Source organism: Haliotis rubra, unplaced genomic scaffold (genome assembly GCF_003918875.1).
Source record: "Haliotis rubra isolate DU_JTF1 unplaced genomic scaffold, ASM391887v1 Scf43, whole genome shotgun sequence".
Taxonomy (NCBI): Eukaryota; Metazoa; Mollusca; class Gastropoda; order Lepetellida; family Haliotidae; genus Haliotis; species Haliotis rubra.
The window spans coordinates 3,162,724-3,174,949 of record NW_025767113.1 but is presented as its reverse complement, the minus strand read 5'-3'; the positions used below and the strand labels follow the sequence as shown (position 1 = coordinate 3,174,949).

Here is a 12,226-nt window from a genome sequence, read left to right as displayed (position 1 = left end):
AATAGAATACACCAACGAAATCTGCTTCCTATTCACCACGCCATAAAACTTGAAGTCGGTCGGTTGTATTATTCTGTGATCAACGCGAATCCGTCATAGTTTTATAGGTACAATGACAGTTTGTTAAAATGATATTGTTATTGATATTAGTTTCTGTTTGATAATTTCATTGATGTTATGCTTATTAAAGCAGTTTCAAACCTATTGATGAATTGGTTGTAATATTTTAAGGAATACTTTGAGAACTATTTCTTCAAGGGTTGGGATACATGTGTAAAAAAATCGCCAAGTATACAAACATCGCTACAATACGGTCTTGAACAGAATGACATTACAACATTTTACAGGTATTAAAACACATCACTGTAAACAATGATCATGTAGAAGTGGGTAAAATATGTATGTGTAAACATCAAAGTGCGAAATTATAAGAATTGAATCATGAATGTCACTTTGTGTGTTTGCACTGAAAAATGAACGATGTCAAAGCGTTGTTCAAAGTGAAATTCAATTCTTAAATAATAGCAAAGCGCTCACCCAATCAGAAAACGACATTTATGTGTGAAGCAAGATAATTGATTTTGATTGGAATTAACATATATTAGGATACTGTCATGGAAGATAATAAATAAACATAGTCACTTAAGATCCATTATCAATTCAAAACAAATCTATTTCACAAAATAAAACTTTGATATAGCAGTAGTGGTAAATTGAACTTTATCACTATCAGTACTGCAAGACAATGCTTATAGCTTCAAAGGACCGGAAAGTATATCATTATGTGGCAGTGTTATTTATTATGCAACAATGTTCCAAGTTTAATACATTGTTTAATACAGTGAGGGACAGTAATTATATGTCAGCCAATACGTATTAAAGCACAATAATCAATTGAGAACTATCTACATGATCAAGGAGTAAGCCAATCAAACAGATTATCTGAGCGTAATAATCATGATAGTGAGCGAGTGAGTGAGTTTGGTTTTACACCACTTTTAGAAATATTCCAGCAACATCACGGCAGGGGACACCAGAAATAGGCTTCACACATTGTACCCAAGTGGGGAATCGAACCCTGCTCTTCAGCGTGACGAATAATCATGATAATAGATGGAAGTTTCCCAAACCAGACACTATGCAGCAGACTATTCGAGCAAGAATTCTGGTATTCATAAAATTCAGAGTGAATGTTAAAGCAAGCAGGGTTAGCTTCAACTGAACCTTGGTTAATAATTGCATGAAGTGATGAACCTTCTCTTTACAGTTAGATATTGAAGAATGGAAATCAGACATTCCACTGAAAGCACTATGAATGTAACATTATGTTATATGATATTGTAGTATTTCCGAAGCCACTGCTAGCAATATATTGAAAACCAGAAACTGTATTAATTAATATGTTTACAAATCATTACAAACTTGCCACACCTTTACTCACAGTAAAATGGAGGATGCAAACTACAGCTGCACCGAATACACTAGCAAGCAATACATATCAAGGATATTGGGTAAAACATACTTATATTCTTCTCTCAAACAATGACAAGCCAGTAGTTTAAGTATTTTTCATATAAACAAAATAAATACATGGCGACAATGCTGCGTATGGCCTATTGTTTTGGTTGACATTACTGTAAGGGCCTTGGCAAACAGACACCGGCAACACTACTGCATGACTTGTATATATTCCATTTTGCATCCCTTGCTTTGATACATAACAGAAACGTTCAGGCAAAAAGCTTCCTTTTCAAAAAAGAATTAAGCATTCCTTTTCTAAGTTAAAATTGGAAGCTAAGACAAATTAAGTGGTATCCCGGGTGAGCTTGGGGTATGCGAGTGAACATGTGTGCTATGTGTGTGCGCACATGCTTGCGTGCATGTGAGATGTTGATACATAGTGATACATACTGTTTGACTTCACTTCCACTTGCCTGAAGTTTACCATTAAGAAAAAAATTACAAACATTAAAATTGTGACCAAGTTCCTCCGTTATTTCAGACATGGCTTAATAAATAACTTGAAGAAAATTCCAGAAATGGAGTCACTTTCATAGCTGTACATAGCAGTGACAGCTGTCATAAAGATTTAGTTTTTCAACTGGCAGTTCTTAAATGGGCACAGTCAAAAGAAAAAAACAATTACAATATACACAAATGAAAAAGAAAATCCTGTGATCATGGTGATACACACAGCAACTGATATATATTGTTGCTTCCTTCAAATTCATTCTGTATACAGGAAAACTGTAATCATGGTAATTCAAACATGTACTAAGAATCTGTACAACATGCGCAAGTAATTATTTGTATCTGCAACCCTGTTATCGTTATGACAAGGAATTAGAGAAAACATAACTTGTCAGGCATAACACATTATCTGTCCAGAGTAAATCATGGTAAAAGAATGCTATTAATCCTGAGCTTTTGGCAAGGGATCTACTGCATTCATTCACAAGGAAGAGATAGCCAGTAGTGCCGAGTCCCAGGCACAGATTGTCTTTAGATGACTCATTGATATTTTAAGCTTTGTTTATTGTTTAACGCCACAATCAGTAATATTTCCCAGCTATATGGCTGTAGTCTGTAAATAGAGTTTGGACCAGACAATCTAGTGACCAACATCATGAACATCAATCTACACAAATCGGATACGATGACATGTGTCAACCAAGTCAGCGAGCTTTACCACCCGATACAGTTAGTCACCTCTTACAACAAGCATGGGCTCCTCTGAAGACTAATTCAGAGGTGTAATATTTTAAGTTAGAAAATCAAGAAAATATGCATGAACATGACAAAATGTCAACCCTACAGAAAACCCTTATTCACTGAGGGCACCCTATACTTCAGATGAAGAAATGAATCAATTTGTGACCTCATGACAATGGATGACACAATATCATAACTGACTGACTGACTGAGTTTAGTTTTACGCCGCTTTTAGCAATATTCCAGCAATATCACGGCGGGGGACACCAGAAATGGGCTTACCACAATGTGCCCATGTGGGGAATCGAACCAAATGCTTTAACCACTAGGCTACCCCACAGCCCCCAATATCATAACAATGTTGGCCAATACTCAAAGTACATTTGTACAATAAAAGGCCAAATGTTTCTTTCAACCAAATTTCTTTGGCATTACTAGACAGTGCATATAATATTTTAAAACAGCAGCAGTTATTTTCACTACTGTATATTTTGAAATAATTCATATTTTTAATTTATTCTATAGGTAAAGACTCCCTCACCGATAAAAAATATGTGAATCATGATACAATATACATACACATCAGTATATAAATAATAGCCCTGTAGTAAGCACCGCCAATGAACAATTAGGAGATAAACATCATGTGTTGGCCAATTTCGGGTGTTATTTTTGAGTATTTGAAGAACGGAATTCATTTGGAACTGACGGTGTTTGGTTTACAATTTGTGTAGATCATGAGAGATATAAGAAAAGTGTTGCAATTCAGTAATCTTTTAAACGAAAACAAAATAATATATGCATAATGAACATGCTTCCATTAATTCAGTCCATAAATTTTATTGTATATGTTAAAAAAATTACACCAATGTTTGTATCTTTTGAAATGTTGACAAATATTGTCTTCAAACAAGTGACGAGAATTCGATTGATAATGTAATAAAAATAAATAGAAAAATATATCTCAAATGCAATTTTTCAGAGATGGATGGTTTTGGGACTGAACTGACTGAACTGTTTATAAACAGAGCAGCCAAAGATAAAAATTAATTTACCCCAAAATACGAAAATAGCAATCTAACCAATACTAAAGCTATAAACTTATCTTGCCTCAAATGGAGAACAAACCTAGATTTTCAAAACGATCTTAGCCCTAAAATTATCATAAAGTTATTGCAATTAAAACATAGCTTGTTGTAGCATATTTTCAATGTAAATCATGTTCCATACCTGTCGTAGGTTTATTTTACCAAGATGGCAGCATACTTTGCAATAGATATTAAATATTCTTTTTTACACTGACTTGATTATTTACAGATCGCTGACATATATCTGAATTACTGCTGAGTGCACATTAAACAACAACAAACTAATCACGTAAGGACCCTTGAAATTAGTAAGTGGGCATTCTGTGGACCCCAAATTTTGTTGGTCAAGTTAAAACCCTGCGATTTTAGAATCACCAACTAATGAATAGTATTAAATGAAATAGATATATATCTCAAGAGTAATTCTATAATAACGCCGCTCTGTTCTCTCATGACAGTCCTTGATCCTTAGGGTTAGTTATCAGAGTTAGTTTATTAATTCAGAATTTCACATGCCATTCGTGAAATAATATATATTTATATCATACAGTAACCTCAAATAATTGATTGTGTGACTATTTGAGTGTTATATTTACAGTAGATTGATAGGGAATGAAACAATTAATGACTTGTGAACCTGAACTTGCTATTATATAGGTCGCGAGACATCCCCCCGACTAAGTTAAAAAGATTGCGCACTTGTGATACTGATGTATTGGCGATAACTGTTACGCGGCGATAACTGGTCGCTAGCCAGTAGTCAGTCCATATTTTCTCTCTAACATGTTATGTAAGTATCTAACTTTCATAATTTCCATATCTTGTTAATGTCCCATTTGGTTACATTCTATAATACAGAGACCCAAAGTAACATTTATTAAAACAAGAAAGTGCATAACAAATCAAGCATAACACTTGTTTATGAAGCCAGCCCACCCACGACATGTATATTTCCAACGAGGTGATATACAACCAAGACGTAATCTGTGGCAATATTGTATGGACACGGCTGATTATGTCACAATTATTTTAACAGAAATATCTGGTTATCTGTCTTATAATGATGAATGAACTATAAGCAGACGACACCCATGTGTGACTCAAACATTTCCTGTGACATCTATCACTGCTTACGAGCCAGTAACACAACACCTCGATCTGTCACTCGTTTCCTCGCATGAAGTTTCTTTGTTAACTCACCAAAATGTCATTCTGGAAAGCCAGTTTGCCTTGTCGTACGGGCATGGTTTACGCCTGTCCATGGTGGATTCCTACAGCAATGTAGTTTCGTTATCTGCTAGCGGTATCCCTTGACATATTTCACGTCTGCTCCATTTATGAATCCACCGCACCTGCTCCTTTCAAGCCGGGTGTCTCCAGAATCTGAAAACAAATCTCGCTTAAACTTCACACAAACTAAGTAAGCACGCAATATAATACTATGTCAGTACTCAGTTAAGTTTCCGTCAGATGCAATCGATGCAAAATGCGTTTATGATGGTTGACTGTTAACAAATTTACCGCTATCTACCTGTGCAATGTTTTGATGAAAGAGGAAGACGAACACGTGACCCGTCTAGAGGTCAACTACTTGGCTCTCCGAGTTACCTCCCCCTGATTACTTCAGACAACATTCTTTTCGGTTAGCGGTGCGTGACTGTCAATATAATTGATTGGGATTGGGGTCTGTCACAACTTGAATGATCTCACTCAGCATATCGTATTACAAAACAGTTTTTTCCGCAGACTGCTAACTCTTCATTTCATCAATCTATGTTAAGAAATACAGAAAAAAATACAATTTCATGTAAATCACTTGAGTAAGGTAGCAATTATATGTTTTCAGATAAATGCATTACTTTATGTTAAATTAAACTTAGATTTATTCCACGAGTGAGGCATCATTTTCTCTTCACGCCAGGTAGAAGCTGTATATACAGTACATTTGAAAACGTATTGTGCACACCTGTATGTTTGATAGCCGTTAAAAATATAGGCCTACATGTTTATAACTAGGTAGGCATATTAATAATGCCTATTGGTGGTGTTGTAGGACTTTTTGATACGGCTATCATATTTGTGTCTTTGCAGTGATAGTTTGCGTGTTGTAAGCCAAGTAAGTCTGATAACGTATGTAATTGGTGGCTCAATTTTTTCTTTATTTTTCCAAAAGTGAATACCATCGCCTCTGTAGTGCTCTTTAACCTTTAACCTTATATAGTATATCTGCATATATGCAGTTAGAAACCACTGCAACATATGTGCCTTTATATGCACCGAACGATTCTCCGACAGTCTGTGCAGAAACGCACTAATGGCCGCTAATATGAAATTGTCGCATCAAGATACACATGTCACGTTGTCCGCCATTATGTCACTGTCCCAATATAACAGCGGTTGACCTGTTTGTTCAGCGAACGGTAAACACCCATTATCAGTGGTCAGCTCGCCACGTGTCTCGCTGCGACGTGGTCGCCGTTTGGTGAGAGTGGTCGCTCGTCCAGGTTCAGAAAGAGTGCCACTTTAGAAATAATGCGGACTGTTAAACAATGACTTCGTTTACACTTTCCGAAAAGTTTTCATTGCGGAAAATAATGCTTTAAGCCTTACAGAATACTTCCCGATCCAAACTGAAATATTTACGCTAGCGAACTTGTACATATGTTGTACATTCGGTTTGCACGTACGGTGAGATTATACACGTCATGAGAGGGAAGTCATCATGCACCGCCATATGACTGGTAGGTTGGTTGTTGTTTAACGCCGCACTCAGTATTATTCCAGCTGCAAGGCGGCGGTCTGTAAATAATCGAGTCTGAACCAGACAATATAGTGATCAACAGCATGACCATCGATCTACGCTAAATCAGTAGGCAATACTTTTTACAGATGACTGTTTATTCACGATCGATCATAAATGACGGAGATCTGCAATGCGAGTAAACACATCATGTATAACATGGATAATTAAATACCATATAATCCTCTATCCTTCCCCAAGTCATTGTCGGATCTTGACAAAGTTGTGGCATGGACTGAAAGAAACAGTTCTGACTAGAACTCAGGTTTGAGTTAAATGAAGCATAATGTCTTGAATTGTCCTCAAGTGATTGGGAAAAGTCTAAACGTTTGGAACAAACTGAAATAAAGAGAGAAACTGGCAATAACACATTCAGGGCTTTCTCTGGGTAGACTGTCCTTTGGCCCAGGGATTATTCTGACTCAATAACATGCACGTAATCAGACAGCCAGTTCAGCTTTTTCTTGGTGCGGGTAGAACGGCGTGGGTGGATCACACTTGTGTCTACTGTTAGGGTCGGTGAAGGATCGATGCTTGGTGACTCCGACAGGACAATGGGTTCTGTGATCACAGGACAGAGTGGACGGGATCTACCAGGTGAGGGTGGTGGGGATTGGTCTGGATGACACTGACTGTTGATGTGGAGTGCGTTGTTCGTCACCATAGAGACTGTTGGATGTGCGTAAAGTGTCACCGGTTGAGAGACTATGTGGACATAGTATGGGGGTGGTGGTATTGTCAAGGGTAGATGTTTGTGGCCTTGGCAAGTCATCAGCGACTGAGCGTCTAGATGGAGGTTGGAAAGCAGGGATGTACTTCCTCAGAAACTTCCGGTTGCGTAGGGTCACTCTACCTGATCCGTCTACCCGTACAACATACTGGTCGAATTGACGAACTTCGACCACACATCCTGTTCTGTCCCATTTGAGTGGGTGGGGCCCTGTCTGGTTCTGGATTCTGACAAAGTCACCAACTGAGAGAGGTGGGAGCCGTTTGGTGTGCTGAGTGAGACGTTCTGCCATCTTCATATGTCCGTTTCTCAGTGCCTCCTCCCTCAGTAATAGTGTATCGCTCCGTGTCTCATGAGGTTTGTACCGGTCGGGTAGGATGGGGATGAAGTCCTTTATGGCTCTGCCAAAAACACACATAGCAGGAGATAACTTTGTGTCTCTGTCTGGGGTGTTCCTGTACTGAAACATTGCCCGCTGGAAAGCATCCGTGTCAAGTTCACCCCGGGGTCCAGTGTTGTCAGTGATCATGCGTTTGGCTGTCTTCACGCCAATTTCTACCCTGCAGTTGCTGTGGGGGAAGGCGACAGAAGATAGGCGATGATGTACTGACCATGTGTGAAGGAATTCTCTGTTTGCAGAGGCTGTGAATTCGGGTCCCCCATCAGTAGGAAAGTTCATCAGGTATGTCAAATGTGACAAATGTGCGTCGTAAGCAGTTGATGAGTTCAGGTGCACCTCCAACAGTTCTCTCCACTATTGACCAGTTGGAGTATCTGTCGACCAGCACCAGGTAGTTGACACCCTTGCAATGAAAGAAGTCAGCGCATAGACATTGGAAGGGGTAAGATGGGTATACTAGTGGTGTTGGTGGGGCTGATGGTTGTGATGGAGCCATCCGATTGCAGTGAGCACAGTTGGTTCGGAGGGTTGTGACGGCCAATGTGAGCCCGGGCCAGAAGATAGATGCTTCAGCTCTGGACATCATTGATGATACGCCTTGGTGTGCAGAATGGAGGGCAGTAAGGGCATCTTCACGTAGTGCTGGTGGGATCACAATCCGGTCCTTGTATAGCGCAACTCCGTCTACCGTGTGGAGATCTCTCTGAACGGATGATATTCACGTAGTGCAGTAGGAAGTCAAGGCGGGATTCTGGCATCCCAGTTTCAACAAAGGTCAACGAGTTTGATGGATGCATCGCTAGTGGTGGCAACTTTCACCTTGTTCCACGTGATGGGTTCCAAGGAGCTGATTGCAGACGCAGCAGACTGGAGAGTGGCATCCTCTACACTGTAATCAGGCTCTTCACTGTATCTGATGGAGGCGAGGATGTTATGACAAACATCCAGAGAAGGGGAAAGTTCAGTACAGTCCATGGCTGCAATATCATCCACTAGAACTATCCTCTCAGGGTTACCAGTTGGGTGACGAGATACAGCATCGGCAGCTCTGTGTTTGGCTCCAGGGATGTGAACCATGTGGAATTTGTACCGCAGGTCTTTTCCTCCAGGTTACGTAGTCGAGCATTCGAGATGCATTCAAGTGATCGATCCCCAAAGATCTTCAGTAGAGGTTTGTGGTCAACGGCAATGGTCAAATCACTACATCCAAGGACAAAATACCTTGCTTTCTCCAGGGCATCAACCACTGCTAGTGCTTCCCCCTCGACCGGTGCATAGCGGGATTCCACAGCGTGGGTGAAACGACTTCCCACCAGGGTGACTTTCCATCCATCTCTACAGCAAAATGGCAGGGTCTGTGGGCATTGACAGTGCTTCTGGAAGAGCCAAAATCCAATTCCGTGTTTCGACAAATCTGTTGCAAGACAGGTTGGTTTGTTTGCGTCAAAGATGCGCACACCTTTCTCAATCTCATTGACAATGATGGTCTTGGATTTTTTAAACAAGCGGTCCAGATTGTCATCCCAACGAAATGGTGTCCCAGGCTTTATGAGTTGGCGAAAAGACTGCATCCGCTCAGCCATGCTGAATGCGTATGACACTTGATTGACAAGTCCAAACCAAGCGTCTTGTGTATCAATATCCAGAGGCGATATATCCTTATGGACCAGTGCGATATCTATATCGGCCCCATGGGGTGATAAATGTGGGAAGGTGTTTGTCCTCATCTCGAATGGGGACACTTTGGTAGCCATTCCATGCATCGAAGACAGTTTTCTTCTTATTCTGTGGCACTGATCTGGCTTGGTGGAAGGGGGATTGTGTGTGATGTGTCTCTCTAATGGCATGGGCATTGAGAGCCTGAAAGTCAACAGTGCGTCGAGGCTTGCCATTCTTCTTTGGACAGACGACCATTCTGTGGCACCATGTAACCGGTTCTCCAATTGGCACTGGCTCCAGCACACCAAGTCTGACATCCTTAGCTTTGACGTCTTTCTGCCAGTGAAGTGGGACAGCGACCGGAGTGTGGTGAGCAACAGGCTGGGCGTCCAGATCGACCATCAGTTTCATGGGAGGTCCATCCATGAGGGGGAGAGGCTGGTGCTCGCAGATGTTGTGCTGGACTTACAGAGGTCAAGTAGGTATTCTTCCAGTTTACCGCGGTTCTCTCCTGTTGCGGGGAAGGTAGTTTGGTTGGCACTTTAGGAGGTGGTCCACGCTTTGGGCAGGCACATTTCACATCATTTATCTCTGAAGCATCGTTTAGTGTAGAATTGTAATTGAAGCTATCATTTCTGGGCACTTCCCCAATTGTGGGAAAATTTCCTGTGATCATCCCCAGTGAGACACATGCTCACGACTGAGGAAGAACATGTCAGAGTTGTCTGTGATATAGACCACCTGTCTGGTTTCAACTGTTTTCCCTGTTGGGCTCCTGCCAGACAGTCGTGTGGTGAGGGCACCAAGGATATTGATACCCTTGTTATTGGCAGCACGCATCTTGAGAGTCACCGGAATGAGATTCTGTGTTTTCAGTCCAAGTTTGTGTGCGATCTTAATGCCAGCAAGGCAGCTCTGACAACCTGTGTCTGCCATGACGACAACAGAGGCTCTTCTTGGTCTTGAGGATAACATTGAGCCGAAGTCTAGTCTGTCATAGTCTTCTGCGTGGACAGCCATTGATAGGTTAAGGAAGGGCTGGGGCCGGGAGGCTTGTTTAGTCCATGTGTCCGTCAGCTGATCATATAGGTGGTGATCAAGGTGAAGTGTCTTCTTTTCTTTGGCGCCAGCTGATGTTAGTGACTGAGCAGAGCATGTCAAAGACCGCGCTTTCGTCTTCCTCAACCGTCTTTGAAGGTTTCTCAGCTTTCAGTTTCACTTTGCTCTGGCACACTGTGTCAAAGTGATTGTAGCGGTTATAGGAAGAACACATGCGACCGAAGGCAGGACGATGCTTTTTCCTAATGCATTAACAGTTGTGTTCTTGCTTCTTCGGTAGCCACTGCTAAAAGCTTCAACAGACTGGGAGTTTAGAAGTCGAGGTGCCGAGCGTTTGCCTGATTCCTTGGCTTCCACAAATTGAAACACCTGTTCGAGATTCATGTCTTGGTTCTTGTCTCCAAGGAGATCTAACTGGATTTCAGGGTCATTTAGTCCACGTGTGAGTACATCGCGAAGGATCGTCTCTGTGTAATTCACCTCCCGATGGCATCCTGGACATGCAATGGTGAATTCGCAGACGCCAGCCTTGCCATCCTGCACTGAAGGAACGAACAGTTTCATCTCGATCCTGAGTCATGCTGTGGAGGGTAACGCGAGCTACCATGGTGTTCTCCTCTCTAACAGCAAGGAGTCTAATGGCCTTCAGGACACCCTCCTCGGATTTTTCGGGATCCGCCAGCCGAACGTGTGAGATCAAGGTCTTCTGTCACAAAGCCGCATGACGGAATAGGGCATCCAACGACTGGCATGTTTGTGTTTTGAAACTGTAGCTTAGATTATCTGATGTACCAAGTTGCAGAGGTGAAAGATCTCCATCATAAATAAGTAGGCAATACTTTTACAGATCACTGTTTATTCACGATCGATCATAAATGATGGAGATCTTCAATGTATAACATGGATAATTAAATAACATATAATCCTCTATACGCAATTGGGATCCGATGACATGTGTCAACAAAGTCAGCGAGCCTGACCACCCGATCCCGTTAGTCGACTTGTAAAGCTTAAACTGTCAATTCAGAGGATATCCCCTTTCAAACGGTGTAAAGTCGTAGACATTGTTTTTTGCGTTCTAGGGTTTTAGGTACTACTGCGTGTGGTGTGTCGTTCATTGTCACATCGGGACTTCTTATTACCATTATTTTGCTTGGCACTGTTTGCAGAATTTCTTGGACTCGTCGTACCCATGGAATCGGTCCATGTTTTACACGTTTAAAGTCGTTTCCTAGACAGTCAACAGAAAATATATTCAAAGCGTCACACCTGTAACTCAACAAACTATGGAAGTACAAAAAATGAATTACAAACGTTGTACCAAATCATTAGATCATCTCAAGACTGACTTCTCCATTTATCACTCGTTAAAATGTTAGATACGAACGGTGGTTGTAATCACGGATGCGCATATCATACATACTTGTAGTCATATCATATATTCTTAATGGATACCGGACAAAGTCCTCTAAAAAGGGCGAAAAAGGTAGAAAGCAAAGTGTTTTGAATTATATGAAAGGACTCTCATGAATGCCAGGGTGAAATTGAGCAGATACAGACACTTCATGCAGCGTATTTTCCAAATTTAACTGTGGTAAATCCTTTATCTTACACTATGATATGTGTCTGCAGACCAAGATCGAGTTTGGTGAACTCCATCATAACCCTAGCGTTCCCACATCCGTACCGGCCTGACATCAACACAGACCTATCTTCGACAGCCGTAACTCAATGAATGACTCTGTCATCTTGCATATTGCTACTACTGATACCCCAAA

At 41.1% G+C, this 12,226-nt stretch overlaps 1 protein-coding gene across 3 annotated transcripts in view; it reads right to left on the bottom strand.

The window, feature by feature from the left end:
- Positions 1 to 5,380, bottom strand: part of LOC124288967 (ATP-binding cassette sub-family C member 4-like) — a 55,447-nt gene extending 50,067 nt beyond the window's left edge. For 2 of the 3 annotated variants that reach the window (XM_046725561.1, XM_046725563.1), the window contains exons 1-2: positions 5,332 to 5,380; positions 5,001 to 5,183 (exon numbers count right to left, since the gene is read on the bottom strand). In XM_046725561.1, the coding sequence (XP_046581517.1) occupies positions 5,001 to 5,062 (62 nt within the window). In that variant the 5' untranslated portion in view covers positions 5,063 to 5,183; positions 5,332 to 5,380. Of the gene's footprint in view, positions 1 to 5,000; positions 5,184 to 5,321 lie in introns of all 3 variants that reach the window. The other variant, XM_046725562.1, reaches the window with a different exon arrangement.
- Between the last annotated feature and the right edge of the window lie 6,846 nt (positions 5,381 to 12,226).